General features: G+C 36.7%; 1 protein-coding gene across 2 annotated transcripts in view; it reads left to right on the forward strand.

Moving 5' to 3' along the window:
• Positions 1-16,425, forward strand: part of LOC127871932 (DNA repair protein RAD51 homolog 3-like) — a 42,768-nt gene extending 26,343 nt beyond the window's left edge. For both annotated transcript variants that reach the window (XM_052415218.1, XM_052415209.1), the window contains exons 5-8: positions 3,746-3,879; positions 6,165-6,296; positions 12,582-12,782; positions 15,058-16,425. In XM_052415218.1, coding sequence (XP_052271178.1) covers positions 3,746-3,879; positions 6,165-6,296; positions 12,582-12,782; positions 15,058-15,174 — 584 coding nt within the window. In that variant the 3' untranslated portion in view covers positions 15,175-16,425. The remainder of the gene's footprint in view (positions 1-3,745; positions 3,880-6,164; positions 6,297-12,581; positions 12,783-15,057) is intronic.
• Positions 16,426-19,620: the final 3,195 nt, after the last annotated feature.

Consider the following 19,620-nt stretch of genomic DNA (forward strand, 5'->3'; position numbering starts at 1 on the left):
TTGTCTGACTTGTCTGGAGCTACGCTTGCTGAATATGGCACTAGGCTAATTGCTGGACCAACTGAGCTTGCTGGTGCTAGTTGCATGATGGTCATTTCAGATGTGTCTAAGTGTGTTTATTTATATGACCATATTTATGACTATTTAGGGATGAAAAATATGTTCAAAGCCAACCCCCCCCCCCCCCCCTTAACAAAATGTCATCCTTCTTTACTTTGTATTAGCCCTATGTTTCATTATGTTCATAGTCTATATATGGTTGAAAATACCGGAAAGTTGTGCCCCCAAGTGTGCTGGTAGTTGTTTGATTAATGAAGGTTTTTAGCTCACCTGATTGCTCAGGTGAGCTTTTGTGACCGTTTTTTGTCCGTTGTCCGTCCGTTAACATTTGTTCGTAAACACTCTAGAGGCCTTATTTCTTGTCCGATCTTCATGAAACTTGGTCAGAAGCTTTGTCGCAATGAAATCTCGGTCAAGTTTGAAACTGGGTCATGTCGGGTCAAAAACTAGGTCACTAGGTCAAAAAAAGAAAAACCTTGTAAACACTGTAGAACTCACATTTCATGCCCAATCTTCATGTAACTTTGTCAAAATGTTTGTCTTAATGATATGTTGGTTGAGTTCAAAAGTGGTATGGGTCCGTTGAAAAACATGGCCGCCAGTGGGCGGGGCAGTTTTCCCTATTTGGCTGTAGAGAAACCTTGTAAACACTCTAGAAGTCACAATTTTTGCCCAATCATCATGAAAATTGGTCAAAATATTGGTTTTATTGATATCTCGGATGAGTTCGAAAATGGTCCAGATCGATGAAAATACATGGCCGCCAATGGGCGATGCATTTTTAGCTCATCTATTTTTTGAAAAAAAATTATGAGCTATTGTCATCACCTTGGCGTGGGAGTCGGCGTCCAGTTAAGTTTTGTGTTTAGGTCCACTTTTCTCAGAAAGTAGCAATGCTATTGCATTCAAACATGGTACACTTACTTACTATCATGAGGGGACTGGGCAGGCAAAGTTATGTAACTCTGACTAGAATTTGGACGGAATTATGGGCCCTTTATACTTAGAAAATTGAAAATTTTGGTTAAGTTTTGTGTTTAGGTCCATTTTATTCCTTAAGTATCAAAGCTATTGCTTTATACTTGCAACACTTACTAACTATCATAAGGGGACTGTGCAGGCAAAGTTATGTAACTCTGACTGGCATTTTGACAGAATTATGTGCCCTTTTTATACTTAGAAAATTGAAAATTTGGTTGAGTTTTGTGTTTAGGTCCACTTTATTCCTACAGTATCAAAGCTGTTGCTTTCATACTTGCAACACTTATTAACTATCATAAGGGGACTGTGCAGGCAAAGTTATGTATCTCTGACTGGCATTTGGACAGAATTTTGGGCCTTTATACTTAGAAAATTGAAAATTTGGTTAAGTTTTGTGTTTTGGTCCGATTTACCCCTAAAGTATCATAGATATTGCTTCATACTTGGAACACTCGCAAACTATCATAAGGGTACAGTAAAAGGACAAATTGCATAACTCTGGTTGTCATTTTTACGGAATAATGGCCCTTTTTTGACTTAGTAACTTTGAATATATGGTTAAATTTTGTGTTTCGATCCACTTTACTACTAAAGTATCAGGGCTATTGCTTTCAAACTTCAAATACTTTCATGCTATCATGAGATTACTGTAACTGGCAAGTTGAATTTTACCTTGACCTTTGAATGACCTTGACTCTCAAGGTCAAATTATTAAATTAAAATTGCCATAACTTCTTTATTTATGATAAGATTTGATTGATACTTTGACAAAACTACTCTTACCTGACATACTACAATAGACTCCACCCAAACCATCCCCCGTGCCCTCCCCCCCCCCCTGAATCCCCCCCCCCTATTTTTTTTAAAGATATCTCACAAATGACCACCACACCCTCACACTATACCCCCCACCCCCCACCCCAATTTTATTATTTTTGAAACTGTTAAAAAACACAAATATTTATTTTTATTATTTTATTTTTGAAATACCGTCCAACCATTGCACCCAAGAATCCCCTCCCCTCCCCCCCCCCTCGAATTTTTTTTTGCATTTTTTTTCCGCATTTTTGGAAGATAATGTAATAAATGTCCACACTTCCACATTATACACCCCTCTTCACTCCACCCCTCCCTCCTTTGTGATTGAAATTGAGAGTCCCTTCACCTTTAAAAAGAAAATAGATGAGCGGTCTGCACCCGCAAGGCGGTGCTCTTGTTCTCTTTATGTTATCATAAAAACATGTGAACTCTCTAGAAGTCACATTTTTGGCCCAATTTTCATGAAATTTGGTCAGAATATTTGTTTCCTTGATACGAGAGTTGAGTTCATAAATGGTTCCTGTCAGTTGAATAACATGGCTGCCAGGGGGGGGGGGGGGGCAGTTTTCTTATATTTATATAGTAAAAAAAAGGTTGTGAACACTCTAGAAGTCACATTATTTGCCCAATCATCATGAAACTTGGTGAAAAGATTGGTTTTATATATATCTCAGATGAGTTCGTAAATGGTCTTATTGGGGGTAAAAAACATGGCCGCAAGGGGGTGGGGCAGTTTTCCTTATGTGAATAGAGAGAAACCTTATGATCGAACACTATAAAAGTCACATTTTTTGCCTAATCATCTTGAAACTCAGTCAATACATTGGTTTTATGGATTTCTCTGACAAGTTGGAAAATTGCTCAGATCGGTGAAACACATTTTAGCTCACCTGGTTGCTCAGGTGAGGTTTTAGGATTGGTCCTTGTCTGCCGTCCGTCCGTTCACATTTGGTTTGTTAACACTCTAGCATTCACATTTCTTAAGCATTCTTTATCAAAGTTGCTGAAAGATCTCATTCAAGTTTGATAATGAGCAGAATCACATAATTAATGCCATAATTATTGCCCTAAGATTGTCCAAATTTTCATTATATTATACAAAATCCTTGTAAACACTATAGAGGTCACAATTTTGTTTCAGATTTTATGAATCATGGTCATAATATTTATTTTTGTTATCAGTTAAGTTTGATGTTTGATAAGGGGGGTCAACTCAAAATATAGGTAACCAACTGGTCAAATTTTACAAAAACAATAACACTCCATACGCCAGAGTTTTGGTTCAATAATGATGAAACTTGACCAGGATGTTTGTCTTGACAATATCTAGGTCAAGTTTGACATTTGGTAAAGTTTGAATGAACCGACTCTTCTCATGTGAGCGAACTAGGGCCATCTTGGCCCTCTTGTTGTTTAATGTTCATGCATATTTGATGGATTAAATCCTCTGGGCTTTTTAAAAATAACATAATACCTCTCTAGTAAGTTAAGTACATTTTTAGATTGCCAATTTAAACCAATTTACAAATCTAAAAGCAAGTTAAATATATTGCTTGATTTAATGAAATATACTATTTGCTTGCATTAAAAAATAAAATAAACCATGCTCTGCGAAAAGGGGGTTTATTGCATGTGCGTAAAATGTCATCCCAGATTAGCCTAACCAGGGACGACACTTTTGGCTTTTATTATATTTTTCTTTACAAGAAAGTCTCTTCTTGCCAAAAATCAAGTTTTGGCCGAAAGTGTCGTCCCTGATTAGCCTGTGCAGACTGCACAGGCTAATCTGGGATGACACTTTACGCACATGCCTTAAACCCCTTTTTCACAGAGCATGGCTCATATATATTCTGCATTTATTGAAATGGCTGATTATTCTTAACAGAGATGTCCCTGAAGTTGTCCAGTCTTTCTATTGAAACCATGTTGGCTGGTGTACATGTTCACAGATGCACATCACATCTACAGCTGTTGGCCATCATAGAACAACTACAAGCGTTTCTGAAAGCCAATAGGAAGGTATGACCTGCGCTTTGGCCTTAAGTCTTTATGCAGTACCCACAGGCTATTCTGGCTCAGACTGGAGTTTGTTTCAAGATAAATTCCTTTAAACAAAATATTCTATCAAAGCAGAAAGTGAAGTCCCTGATTAGCTGCCTGCGTTCAATATGTACCGTTATTTCGCCCCCTTGGTGCAAAAAGGTACCATGTGTCTTTTAATTTCAATGGCACATGGTACCTTTTTGCACCAAGGGGGCAATTTATGAGTTGTTGGCCAAAACTATTTATTCCAACACAACGTTTGATATGATAAGGAATAAACAAAAGCTAAGAGTTGTAGTTAGAGGTTTATTTCTATAGGTGGTGGGATTCGACAAATGTTTTGTAGACATTGTTGTTGTGCTCCATTAAAACTCAGTCTGTGGGAATCTGTAGCTCAAGATAGTAGAGAATAAATTTTGTATGCTTGTTTTCTTTTTGTTTATTGTTACTGATAGGTAAGGGTGTCACGTTTAAATGGTCGCGTTTCGTTTTTTGCTGAAAAATGTTTACCAAAACCGTAAACGTTTAAACGACAGTCAATATCAATATAATAAATATTGGGGTGCAAATAACGTAGCCGACCAGCCGTACGAAATATATCGATGAAGAACTGCGAAATCCGGGTACTTGCGGTAAATCCGGGCTACCCAATTCGACAGTAATTTATTTATGATTGGTTAGCAGATGGCACAGGCATGAACGAAAACTAACGGAAAATCTTCTCTGCTTTCCGAAAATCTTACGACTTGGCAACGAAACAGTGCATATGCCGCCATATTGAAATATTTTAATTGTTTGATTAGCAAAGTAAAACACTGCGGTAGCATGTTGGAAAACAATATTTTAACCAAATTATATATATATATTGATTACATTTTTGCTAGTTAACTGGTTTTTCATTTTCTGCGGTCAAACGATATGCACATTGTATTTCATGTGCAAAATACGTGTCATTTTCGGAAACAGTTTTTTTCATCGATTTTACATTATTTTCGACGTTCATGAAATTATTTTAATAGAATGACGAATTCACATGTGGTGATACGGATTGTCTGTTTTATTATATTTTATGGTTTTAATATTAAGTCATTGCCCGAATGGGATATGCACTGAATATTACTCCCGGAAATAACTATTTTCAGTTTGGAAATGCGATGGTACTGATGCTTTTTAAATGGACATAGGGATACCGTTTAAACGGTAACGTTCCGTTTATTCATTTCGTTTAAACGTTTAGAATAATCTGTAAACGTGACACCCTTACTGATAGGTGTGAGTTACAATTTGGTGTATAGACCCTTTCCTGCTCAGATGCAAAGTCTAAATGGCTAAAAGCAAATAACATTAAACCAGAACAGCCACGTTTAATAATGTTTGCTGCTCATCTGAATCTAAAGGGTTTAAAATGAAGCCTTTAAAACTTGCATCTAGTGAAAAAGGTCTTTAATTTAAATTGATTTTCCAAAGGACTTCAAACTTCTTCAAAGTGTGTATCCGAGGGATAAAGGGTTCTCTGGATACAAGTATTTTAGTCTCACAAAATGTGCCGTGCTCTTTGAAAAGAGGGTTAATGCATGTGCCTAAAGTGTTGTCCCAGATTAGCCTGTGCAATCAGGGACAACACTTTCAGCTTTTTTTTGCTATTAAAGAAAGTCTATTTTTTGCAAAAATCCTGTTTAAGCGGAAGGTAGACTGCACAGCGGAAGGTAGACTGCACGGGCTAATCTGGGACAATACTTCATGCACATGCATTAAAGCGAGTTTATACGATTTTGTCAAATATAAATGAATTTATATGAACTTATTATATGCATATTTTAATATAAAATAAAAGTTCAGAAGAACAAGTGTCGAAAAATGCGAAATAAGCCAGATATTTAATTCTGAAAAAGAAAATGTCTGTACAGTCGAATTCGCCAGCATGTATATCATACATGTACGATGTGATTCTAAACTTAATTTAACGGTTCGTTTTAAATTCCTGCAACGATATATATTCATACAACACACGAACACTTACTCTGATACTAATAAACAGACGAATGCTTCGGTTATTGTAGGAAAATATGTTCGTCACAATCAGCTCGGTGCGCTAGTTTATCTTTGCTGCATTTTATGAAATTCGTATTAAATGTAAAAAAAATCTTGCCTATTTTGTGTTATTGTAACATATTATATGAATATATTAAATTTAACACATAAAAAATTGTATAATCTTGCTTTAAACCCCCTTTTTCATAGTGCCCATGTATCTTTGACAGGTGCGTTTGGTGATAATAGACAGTGTGTCATTCCACTTCCGTCATGATTTTGAGGACCTGTCTTTGAGAACAAGGATCCTTACGAACAGTGCTCAAACTTTGCACAAGATTGCAAGATCATTTGACATTCCAGTAAGTACATTTTAATTATAACTGTTGTTTAAGAAGTTCAATGACTTGGCTCATAACTTTTGCAATTTTCAACATTTTTTTTTCATTTGTTAATAATTGATTAGTTGTTTTTTTGTAAACATATGATGTGGAAAAAGGTTAGTTTTGTCAAATTTATATTGTTTTGAAGTCATTTCTGCCTTTTTCCAATTTTGTACCAAACTAAATGCTGTTGGAGACATAAAAAAGACATTGTTATTAGACACAATAATAAAAAATGATGTGGACTTGTGTTATTTAGAATTGCTGTTAGTTAAAAAGTTATGTGCAAAAAGGTTTTCACGCAGGATTAAACCAGGCTTTTGTTCTACCACGGTGGTTAATCACGGGCGGCACCTCTTTTGGCAACGCATTAATAAAGGAGCAATGCTACTTTAGAGCTGGCGCTAAGGGCAATATCGATGGTCCCAATTTAAAATGCAGAACTTACAAAAACACTTTTTTTCAGGAGACGTATTTTTGTTAAACATTTATTGCACAAAATCAAATAAATATTATTTTTAACATTTTTGAAAGTGTCTCATGATGGAGCATGTTTGTATGGAATAAATTTGACGTTAAGTGAATAAATCTGCTGTAGAATGTATCTTCGTCATTTAGACTTGCATTTATGTGATGTTTCGGCAAATTGGACAGCTACTTGTAATAGATTTTGTTTAAAAAAGAATATATTATTCTGCTGTTTTCCATTAGATATAGCAAAGCAATGCGTGTGGGTTTTTTTTAACGCGGTGGCACAGAGGTGACAACCGCAATTCTTTATTTATATTGTGGCCTCAACTTTGTAACTTGTGGGAACAACTTATTAAGTTGAGGGAACAACTTCATAAGTTGTGGCTCCAACTTAATAACTTGTTGAAACAACTTTTAAAATAATTTGTGAAAACAACTAATTTTGTTGACCCCACAACTTATTAAATTGAGACCTCAGCTTAGTAACTTGAGGCCACAACTTAATAACTTGTTCCTTAAACTTATTTAGTTGTGGCCTCAACTTAGTAATTTGTTCATTTAACTTATTATTAAGTTATTCCTTCAACTTAATAACTTGTGGGAACAACTTATTAAGTTGAGGCCTCAGCTTAGAAACTTGTGACGACAACTTCATAACTTGTTCCCACAACTTATTATTTGTTGCCTCAACTAAATAACTTGTGGGACCAACTAACTAAGTTGAGGCCACTTCTTTAAGTTTAAACAATCAGATCAGCCGTTTCATCTTTACCGTTTTATCACAATTAGTACCTGTTATACTACTAGGTGCTTGGGTTCAAGCGCCAGTCTGATCACTATCCCTGTTAGCTATAGATCCCCGGTTCGAGCCCTGTCTGAGCACTTGCCATGTAAGCAATGGCTGTCAGATTTGAGCCCCTATCTGAGCAATCGTCAAGTTAGCGACTGGGTTCAGGGTTCAAACCCTATTGTCAAAACTAGCCACATAAGCGACAGATTCCGGTTTCAAATGCTCAGACTGAGGTTTGCAATCGGGATCCTTCCCTTACTAGGCAAGTTGCAAGACACAGGCTTGAATTCAGGATCCATAGCAAAGCTTTCAGGGCTAGTACTCCGACTGGGACTCTAACCCGGGACCTGTCACTGTTGGTGCAAATTCTCCCATCGGAATTCAAGCCGTCGCTTATAGGGTATGTCCTCAAACCAAGGCTCGATCTAGAGACCCAAAGCTTTCAGGGCTAGTGCTCGTACCGTGATTTGAACCCCAGGACCGTTGAAAACTCCTAATTAGCTTTAAGGACTAGTGCTCATACTGTGATTCGAACCCAAGGACCGTCGCTAACTTAGGCATCTAGCACTCACCTCGAAAGCGATGGTTCTCTAGATCGAGCCCTGGTCAGGGCAATCGCCCTTTACAAGAAGGGTCCCGGGTTTGAATCCAAAAACCATAAACCACTCTCTTATGAAGCGAGTGCTTCGGGACTCGAAACTGGAATCCAACGCTTACGTTGCTAGTGCTCAGACCGGGGATGGAACCCTGAACCCAGTCGCTAACAAGGCAAGTGCTCAGACAGGGGCTCAATCCCGGGATCCATAGCTTACAGGGATATTGCTCAAACCGGCCCTCAAACCCGAACACACAATATTACGAGTATAAGGGTACTAACTGTGATCAAACGTTTAAGATGAAATGGCCTATCTGATCGGTTAAACTATATTGTGGACCAAACTTGGTAAGTTGTTCCCACAACTTATTAAGTTGTGGTCTCAACCTAGTAACTTGCGGCCAGAAGTTATTTAGTTGAAGGAACAACTTACTATGTTGAGACCTCAACTTAATAAGTTGTACGAACAAGCTATTAGCTGTGGCCACAAGTTACTAAGTTAAGGCCTCAACATTTTATCTTATTTTTATCTCTTTTTGCGTTCATCAATGCTATAAAATGTACATCATTGAATTATTCTATAAGCAAAAGATTAAGTTTTGTACATTTACCTTAAAAATACATGGCTATATTGATACTTAAATATATTAATTAGCGCGCAATATGCAGAAGTTACAATTTCTGTCAGCTTTGTCATATTGACTTTAATGAAATACGGTTCGCCATTACATCACATGGCTTTATTTAGCTGCTACGATTGGTTAACTAGTTCGTAATTTGGGGGGGGGTATATGTGAATTGATTTCCCGCTTTGCACAGTATCAAAATCACGAAATGTCAAAAAATGAAGGTTTGGCATTTTAAATTGGGACCATCGATATGTTTTAAAATTTCAAGGATAATACTTCAGGGTGAGAAGATTCCATATTAGTTATCAAACTATTTTGCATTATTTAAAAAATCGGTGGATGTTCAAAACATCCCGTCCTTAGCGCCACCTTGGAAGTAGCATTTGTTCATTTATTTATGCATCCAAAAAAGAGTTGGCACCCATGATTTACGGCTGTTTTTACAGCCATGATGCAATGAACAGTTTCCTAAATGGAAAACTTGCCCTCTCAGAACAAAATCTGGGTCTCCAAGGTGCAAGCAAACCTGGGTCTCCAAGGTGCAAGCAATATCATATTTTCTATTTTTCATGGATAGGGATGAGATTCGAACCAGCCTTCAGATATGAAGGCTGTCTTTTCCGCTAGTAATTGATGGTTTCATTATAGTAATTGTTTAAACCTAAAAATAAAACTAGTACACTGGAACCCCTCTAAACCGGACAACCCCAGGACCGACAGGAAATTCTGGCTTAGAGAGGATTCCGGTTTAGAGGGGACTTTGAGTCTTTGACTATTTTACTTTCAGAAAGTCAATTACATAGCCTAATAGCAAATTTTACTTGTTTTTTTACATATATCAGCAATATCAGTCACAACATAAATCAAACAGTGCACCCTGAAAAAAAAAATTAAACATGTAATGCATTTGTTATGTGAATTTACTTTTTTTGCACGATATTCCCGATCGTCGATTTTCCTAACCAATATTTCTCTGACAGCATCTTTAGGGTAGGTTTAGGGAACATCTCTGACTCTTTTATCAATTTGATTTTGTCTTGTAGAGACAATTCCACCCGCATTCGCTTAGAAGGAGGTTCGGATATTTTTAGTCTTAGTTATCTTAATTAACAATTTGAAAATCTAAATGAATATTTTAATGCAACTGCTTCAATAACTCTGCAAATCACCATTTTATATGACACTAAATTAGCAATTGTAATAAACAACACAACATTAAATAGCATTAAGATTTTTTGAATTTAGCACGGCTTCCTAGATCAAAAACAAAACACACTAAAGTACTCTATGTTTGTTATCAGTAATTATAATCAGTATTATCACCTCCATTGATTGATATGTGCATCACAGGACAAGTATCTTTAAATTGTTTTGCGATTTTTACAGTTTGCAATTTTTTCGACCACTGTTATAAATTTCACGCATCTTTAATCCGCTATTCACAACTTTTTGACACTAGGTCTAAGGTGCAATAAACCGGCCCTGAGTGGTTTAGAGAGAAACAATTACGTATGGAATGACCCAATTTTGATCCAAAGAATGACCGGTATTCGGAATTCAGGGGATTCCGGTCTTGAGGAGATATTTTACGCATGGTTTTATAGGGGAAAAAATGGGACCGGACAATTTGTCCTGGTTTAGAGAGGATTCCGTTATAGAGAGGATCCAGTTTAGAGGGTTTCCACTGTATATGCTTTGTGTTGTATATGTTGTCCAGATAGCATTATAGATCCAAAACGTGATCAATGCACTCTGTTTGCAGAGTCATCCCCATACAGCACTGGTTTTGATGACCTTCATTTGTGTCATTATACCATTAATGCCTAGCGTCTAGAAAAAAGGCATTGGCAAACAGCGTAGGCCCAGATGAAACGCCGCATGATGCGGCGTCTATCAGGGTCTACACTGTTTGCTTAAAGGAATTTCTGTAAGAAATATTCTAAATATAGAAATAAATATACTAGACATCCCTAATTTTGGAAATAAATTGATCCAATTTAGAAGGATGGGAGGGTCCACTAGGCATTACGGGGTTAAGTTATTGCTTTGATTCATAGGAATGTGTTAATGACTGCCCAGTGGCCATGAGTGAAAACAATGTGGTGATTTGTTTTAAAGTTTGACTATGAGTGTAACAAAGAAACATTTGCGTTGTTGGACTAAAAAAATAGCTTTATTAAGGGTATTAAATTTATATAAAAAAAATCACATTAACATTGAACATGTTATGCAGCTAATGCAGATGTTGTCTGATTTGTTTTATATGCAGAATATTAAATGTTTCATCATGAACATTTCACAAAAATTTCAGATTTAAATTAATTTCTGTGCTAACATTATTGTTTTGTTCAAAGTAAGTCATAACACAACAGAATTCCGCGAAAATCTGGGGAAAACCTCATTCATGGTTTTTGTTCAGTAAGGCATTAAGTTGGTAATCTACAAAGTGATCATCCATTCATATTGAGAAAAGTATAGGTTAAGTCAGACCCTCTTATTCCTTTGCCACTCAGAAGCAAGTGAAAATGGCTATGTGCAAACAGCATAAAACCAGAACAGCCTGCAAGTTGCTGGCAGTCTGTTCAGGTTTTATGCTGTGTGCTGCTCATCAGTATCTTATAGGATTGGAAATAAAGCCTTTAAAACTTGAATCTAGTAAAAGAGGTCTTTAATTATATTTAACTTTGTAAGGGACTTCAAATGCGTCAACATACGTTTCTAAGTGGTTAAGGGTTAATGAGTCCGACTACCTTGCCTGGCAACATTATACATCTTGTGTGGTATAATAATTGTCATCTAAATTGCCTTTGGAAAACAGGGCTTTTTGCATGTATGTAAAATGCAGTCCCAGCCTGCGGCCTGCATAGGCTAACCTGGGTTTTCACTTTAAGCAATTTAAAGAGCGAGATCATTTCTAAGCCATTTTCCCATTTTTTCTTTTTAAAGAAGGACAGTTATTGCCTAGAAAACGTGGCAAGTTGTTCTTCCGGCAGCATTATATTCCTGATACAATATGATTAAAGCGAGTCTTGTTCTGTGAAATCAGGGATGAAACCTTCCCCGTGTTTTTTTTCAAAGAATACCGGTACTTTAAGAACAGCAAACAGTTTGGATCCAGATGAGACGCCACGTTCTGTGGTGTCTCATCTGGATCCAAACTGTTTGCAAAGGCCTACAAAATTCGGTTCCAGCACTGAAAGGGTTAATGTTCATCAATACAAATATATTTAGTAAGTTTTTATCCACACCTAAAAATAATTCATAAAAAGTCATTTAGATAACCTGTATATTTTGTATGCTCTGCATTTAATAAATATTATTTCGGGTTAAATTATTCTTAAGGGCCCAGAATCATGAATTTTCTCAATTGTTTAGCTCTATTCACTCAATTTTTGAGCTCTATTCACTCAGTTTTTGAGCTCTATTTACTCAATTGTTGAGCTCTACTAACTCAATTTGTGAGCTCTCTTCAGAAGATGCAATTTGAGGTTCACCCAGTATTGGAAATGTCTTTCAGAGCCTGATCTATCTCAAATCTAAGGTTTAAGGATATGCACATATTCCTACTCAAAATCAGGGTTAAGTCACACTCAAAACTTAAGCAATCTTCCGTGAACATCAATTGAGAATTATGATCAAACTCAAGTAAAAAATATTAAAAACTCGAAGTTTATTGAGACCATTGACTTGTTTGTGCTACTAGGCCTTTGTCAGAAACTAGTTCTTGGTTGAATATGAAACAATCTAAAATGTTTGATAGTTTTTCACACCATTTCCAGGTTGTGGTCACCAACCAGATGACCACCCGAGTTCATCAGGGGCCTGGACAAAAAGGGTCCAGTGTTGTTCCCTGCCTTGGAGAAAGCTGGGGCCATGCATGCGGTACCAGGCTTCTGCTTCAGTGGAATATGGGAACCAGACAAGCCTTCCTGCTGAAATCACCAAGTCTAAAATCATGTGTGGTGCCGTTTCTTGTAACAGTGAGTACTTGTGTTGTTTTTTTTAGCCCTGCCTGCTTGATATAGCTTCCACAATGGTTAAATGTATGTGCTGTTTTGTGGTTAATTGTACTGAGTAATTAAAAAAAAAAACTTTCCACAAATGTTCACCAAGAATGGACCGGTGTTCCTTGCTTAAAGATGGCCATCACATTTAGAGGTCAAAAATCATATTTCGGTACAACAAGTATGCAGCATATCAATGCTGGAAAGTCATCTTTTGTCACGCAATTTAAAATAACTGGAACCAACTGTTTACTATGGCTCATTGGGTCATTGTCGACCTGAAATGGCTTGAAGTCTCCTGGGGGTGACTAGAAAGATGGCCATCACATTTAGAGGTCAAAAATCATATTTCGGTACAACAAGTATGCAGCATATCAATGCTGGAAAGTAATTGTACTGAGTAATTAAAAAAAATAACTTTCCACAAATGTTCACCAAGAGAGGACCGGTGTCCCTTGCTTAAAGATGGCCATCACATTTAGAGGTCAAAAATCATATTTCGGTACAACAAGTATGCAGCATATTAATGCTGGAAAGTCATCTTTTGTCACGCAATTTAAAATAACTGGAATCAACTGTTTACTATGGCTCATTGGGTCATTGTCAACCTGAAATGGCTTGAAGTCACCTGGGGGTGACTAGAAGCCGATTCATGTCACCCTAGGGTGACTTCAAGCCAATTCATGTCAGAATCGGCTTGAAGTCACCCCACATGAATCGGCTTCTAGTCAACCCTGGGTGACTTCAAGCCATTTCAGGTCGACAATGACCCAATGAGGCTTTTCTATGTGGATACAGTGTCACATGTAAGACCGGTATTTCTTGCTAAAAAGACAAGGTCAAGCTTTGATATCAAAGATCAAGTTTGGACATTACACAGCTTTTCTGGACTGAATCTTCATAGCTCATGCTGTTTAATTTATCAAAGATCAAGTTTGGACATTACACAGCTTTTCTGGACTGAATCTTCATAGCGCATGCTGTTTAATATATCAAAGATCAAGTTTTGACATTACACAGCTTTTCTGAACTGAATCTTCATAGCTCATGCTGTTTAATATATCAAAGATTAAGTTTAGGACATTACACAGCTTTTCTGGGCTGAATCTTCATAGCGCATGCTGTTTAATATATCAAAGATCAAGTTTGGACATTACACAGCTTTTCTGGGCTGAATCTTCATAGCTCATGCTGTTTAATTTCATGTTCACCATGATTGAGACACTGTGTTGCATATAATACCTGCCCCTAGCTCAGAGTTCAAGGCCACTTACAAGTCAAATTTGCACTCCATACAGCTTTTCCGGACCTTTTCTTGATGATCGATCATATGATTTTTAAATAACTTGCTACGAATGCTCAGTATGTGGAGACAGTGTGTTGGATGTAAGATCAGTGTCTCTAGCTCAAAGGTCGAAATCTTACCTAAAGGTCAAAAGTCAAATTTAAGCATATTACAACTTATCCTTACTAAAATTTCATCAATTACCAATCTATTTTAATAACGTATCACACCTACTCACCATGCATAAACAGCATGTTGCGAGTGAGCAAAGTATTTCTGCTTTCATGATATTTTTTGTTTCAAGAAAGTCTCTTCTTAGCAAAAAGCATGTTTAAGCAGAAAGTTTTATCCCTGATTAGCTTGTGTGGACTTCACAGGCTAATCTGGGATGACACTTTATACACATGCATTTAACCCCTTTTTTACAGTGCACAGCCCACATTTTATTTAACTTTTTATCTTTCTTATCAGAATAAATTCAATCTTAAAGTAACATTACTACTCAAAATCAACGAAAATTTCGTACAATATTTCGTAAAATAAACTTAACCAATTAAAAATCAGTGTTCCTTATGGCAATGGCCGAAATTTCAACGCCAGATGTGGTCTGGTAAAATAGATGTTTATAGATACAAAATGCTCGTTTGTTTCCATTTTAATTTCTCGCAACGTTATCTTTTCATGCGACACATGAACACTTACATGGTGTTTGTGTGTCGTATGAATAGATATATTCGTGGGAAATTAAAATGGAATTAATTGTGGTCACAAATAAATAAAAACGAGCATTTTGTATCTACAAAAATCTATGTAATCATACCACATCCAGCGTTGAAATTGTGGCTATTGCTATAAGGAACACTGATTGTTTAGGTGTTAACTTTATTTTACGAAATACTTTACAAAATTGTCGTTGATTTTGAGCGTTATAGAGACTTTAAAAACTTTGTGTTATTGCATTTTCAGAAAGATGGAATCCGTGATCATGTGCCCAGTATTGATACAGTAGGGCTCGAGTCAGCTGTGGACGCTACTGTGCCTAACACACTGGAATCTCCTTTTAAAAGACAAAAATTGACATAAACTTTTGTTTATTGAATCTTATAGTGCCAAATTCTGTTTAATAATGTGAAGCTGTACCAATTGCATTTAAGCAGTTATGAATTCACAATATCTGTGTTTGCATGTGCAAAACAATGATTACCTGTTGGAAAAATATCAATCTTACCCCAAATTGATTGTGAAGCAGATGATCAATATAATTATTAGCCTTACAGTGTTACTAGTATATGACATTTTCTCAGGATGCTTTGGCACAGAAAGGCAAACTAAAATGACATGGGCTGCACTCTGCAAAGAATGGTCTTAATGCATGCTCGTAAAGTGTCGTCCCAGTTTAGCATCTACAGTTCACATATTAACCCTAAACTCGATTTCTGCTGAAAATTGCCCTCTTTGAAACGAAAACCCAATACAATCCGAAAGTGTTTTTGCTAATAAATTATAAATTTGCCTGTGCGGAATTAACAGGCTGATCTGGACATGTATTAAACTCCGTTTTCCCAAAACACGGCTCAAATGGTCTCATCTATGAAAAGCCATTGATTAAAGACAATAGTATATTGCAATGGGCCCATGGGCATTGCTCTTTGTCTTTTTATGCCCCCGAAGGAGGGCATATAGTGATCACACTGTCCATCTGTCTTTCTGTCACACTTTTGCGTTTAAGTTTCGAAAAATGCTCATTACTTCTATGTTGCTTTAGATGTAACCTTAATATTTGGTATGCATGTGAATAAGGCCTTTCCATACTCACATTTTGACCCCTTTGACCTTGACCTTGATTTTAGGGTCCGCGTTTAGGTTTCGAAAAAGCGTTTTTCAGGGGCATATGTCTTCTGAAGGAGACAGCTCTTGTTTTAGAGAGTGAGTATAGGTCATCAACTACAAACTTGCATTTGTAAAATAAAAACAAAGAAAACTCGTCTTGTTTGAAAGAAATTCCAATAAGTATTGCGCAATATCACATTGGTAAAAAGCAGTACACAAAAAGTACTTAACGAATAATATAAAATGGATGGAAGACTTTACACTTTACGGTCATGCATTAAGCCCCCTTTTGACAGAGCGAGGCTCAATTAGTGTAACCGAAATCCCTTCAAAAACAATGCAGATTACTGAGTTGGAAACACATAGATCTATTTGATCCAGTTGGATACCGCTGTAATTGATTATTGAATGATACAAAAGTTCAACCATCGTCCGTTTCACTTCACTTTGTAAATTGGTGTAACATTTAAAGACTTATATCCTCATTAAAGCGGTATTTCGGTGGTCTTGTTTTTTAATCATTTTTATTTGCATAAATTAACACCAGTCATCAAAACGAAAAGTAATTGTAGTAGCGTAACTGCTATTAAGAGGTTCTATGGATACATGTATGTTCATATACAACACTTTAATAATTAAACAATTATTTATTATATTAATAATAATAATTATACTTTAGTTTGCGACAGGGAGATTGAAAGATTGAACAGTTTTGAATCAAATTATTTTTTCAAAAGGCAAGGTTTTCATCACAGGTGGAAGTAACGTACCTTGGATTATTTCTTTTATGAGCCCAATATATTCAAATAAATATATAAAATCATGTTTAATGAGAAAAAAATTGACAAAGAGCCATGAAAAAAAAAACACCCTGTGATATTGGAATCATAACTTAGGGGTTTTAGGTCGACAAGCGACACTTGCGCGATATTTGCTCGATATATCGCGCGGGTGTCATATCGTGCGTCGAGAGAATGTCGTGCGTCGAGAGAATGTCGTGTGATTTTTAGGTCGACAGGCGGCATTCTCGCGATATATCATACTGATTGTCGCGCTTCGTATCGTGCGTCGAGAGAATGTCGAGTGTCGCGCTCGAAGGTCGACACACGTCATTCTCGCGACATTCAAGCGACATTCTCTCGACGCTCAATACGACGCGCGACAATTCAGTCGACAGTTAAGATTCTCAGCGATTTTTTTTTCTAAAACCCAGCGCGATATGCAACACTCAAATATTGATTGTCGCATGATTGTCGTGCGTCGTATTGAGCGTCGAGAGAATGTCGCTCGAATGTCGTGTGTCGACCACGAAGGTCGACACGCGACACCCAACTTGGCCCTATCCGGATTCCGTAGCCATGAGTGTTTTTTCGCACACACTTTTAAATTATTGCCGACAATTCCTTCATTTTGGTTTGCTGTATCATACTTTTGAAAGAAGAGTCAGAAGAAGAAGCAGCGAACCATATATAAGCAACACGTCTGTTTAACAGCACGTTTGAAATGTGGTGCGCTTCTTGTGCCGTACAAAATAAACCTTCGACACTTAAATAATTTCATTCAGTCGGGGTTGTGTGTTTACCGGTATTCAGTAACTCATGATTTCGTATATGTGTAATCATGTTGACAACGTTTGCATGATTCCAAGAGAGAGAGAGAGATGTATTCTTTAACAGAGCCCAACGATGAGAATAAAATTTATTACGGCATGTACTAGTAATACGAATTGTTTGACAACTAAACAAGCGCATGTTCATGAAGTATTCATATTCTGAAATTTACTTACAGTTTCGCCACCGTTGTTAAGGGATTTTATATTGATTTTTTTTCTGTATGGCCTGAAAATTTAATATTGTATAAATGGCTTGTAATTCTAAAAATAATTACAAACATTACGTAGGAAACTAAATAGAAATTTATATGGAAAAGAGATACTAGTACGCACATCGAACACCGTAAAGACACTTGTAACTTTCATGTTGGAGCGTTTAAACCACATACGCTCATTTCATAATCTGGAAATTCGAGGATTGCGGGTTCGGTTCCACATAACTGTAGGGATAAGTCATGAAATAATGACTAGAGTTATTTCATACATTTTCTTTAAGTAGGGTATTGACTGGCACTAAGAATCGCGGTTTACCTGGAAAACTGTCAGTGAGAAAACCTTTCGCAATAAGCGGAATCAATAAAATAATTAAAATATGATTATGCATCTGAATTATAGTTTCACTGTTTTAATTTCCGTGTATACATGCCTGCAACGCTCTGTTAAGAATGTAATGATTTTTGTTCTATATTTGGTTTCAATGCGTAGTCTTCCGCTAAAGCTAAAATACTACAATCGCAAGGTCGCAAGGAAGGGAGGATATTTTCGCCCGGTAAGCCCCTATGTATTTATAATTATTTTAAATGAATACCCCGTCTCGGCTCTCCGGTGTTTGTGCTTTCCTCGTTTTTTTGTTTCAAGATCGAAGACGTCGGGATCAAAAAGTTATTGAAGGAAAACCGTCCACAAATCCTGACGTGACGTTCGAGAAATGGGATGTTCAAATATCATTTTTCTCTCATAACACACAGTATTGACGCACGTGAACGGTTAAATATAACTAAAATCATGATTATTTCATTTTCCCGACGCCGTTTTTTCTCTGATAACTAATTTATTGCCAAAAACTATTGGTTTAACCTCTCTTTTTGGAACGTTACTTCCTTTAACTTTAAGCACATTTTGGAACATGACTTTCAAATGACCAACATAGCTCATACCCATGTTAGAAGGTAATACACGAACTTTCTGTCGTGAATGAATTTACCATTGATATGAATGTTTTAAGAACGTTTCCTTCTGTTTAAATGTATACCTCTTTCATACTTTTCAAAGATACGAAACCTCAAGCTACATTACAAAAAATGAAACATTACTTGTAATGTTATAAACTGCTTCATTATATGTGATGAGCTTCACTTTTTTGCAATATACATGTACTGTTAAGCAGCATAGCGCCCTTTTTGGAAGGGATATTCTGTTCTGATATTATGTAATCGACTTACCGGTTCGGAATCCATTTTGAACTAATTGGCGGGTGCACACAGCAGCGGATAATATGCCAGGTTAAAAGTAGATTTTACATCCGGTGATGCTGGTTTTGACACCCGACGCATATATACATTTATGAATGAAAGGCTTCATGACCGTTGACGTCGCTCTTGGTTACAAGAAAAATTCCCACGCACGGATTTCAACCGTCATTGTTTACAATCAATTAAGTGCACAAGTACTGGAATTGGTATAGCGTTTTTTAAGGTGTGTGTCCAGCGCGTGTGCCGGGAAAACAGGGCTTAATGTATTTTTTTTGTTCAGCTCTATAATATTTATATCAAATCCATATGAAAAAATGTCGGTGAACATTAATCCGGTGTTAGTTTTTGAAAATATTGAGGTGTTCATTAATTATGGATCTAAAACGGGGCTTTAATCCGCACATAAAAAAACACCGGGCGTATTGCATATAGTTCGGAGACATGCAATTATTTTGATTAACAGTTTCCGACATGCGACATGTTGTTCAGGTCGCATTTTAAATAAAACATTTATTTAACAGTTTTCCACATACGGCATGTGTTCCTGATCCCCTATTTATTCACACCTTTTCATTTATGGTTTCCCACTTTAAGTGCTGGAACACCAAGTGGACA

Source organism: Dreissena polymorpha, chromosome 1, assembly GCF_020536995.1.
Source record: "Dreissena polymorpha isolate Duluth1 chromosome 1, UMN_Dpol_1.0, whole genome shotgun sequence".
Taxonomy (NCBI): Eukaryota; Metazoa; Mollusca; class Bivalvia; order Myida; family Dreissenidae; genus Dreissena; species Dreissena polymorpha.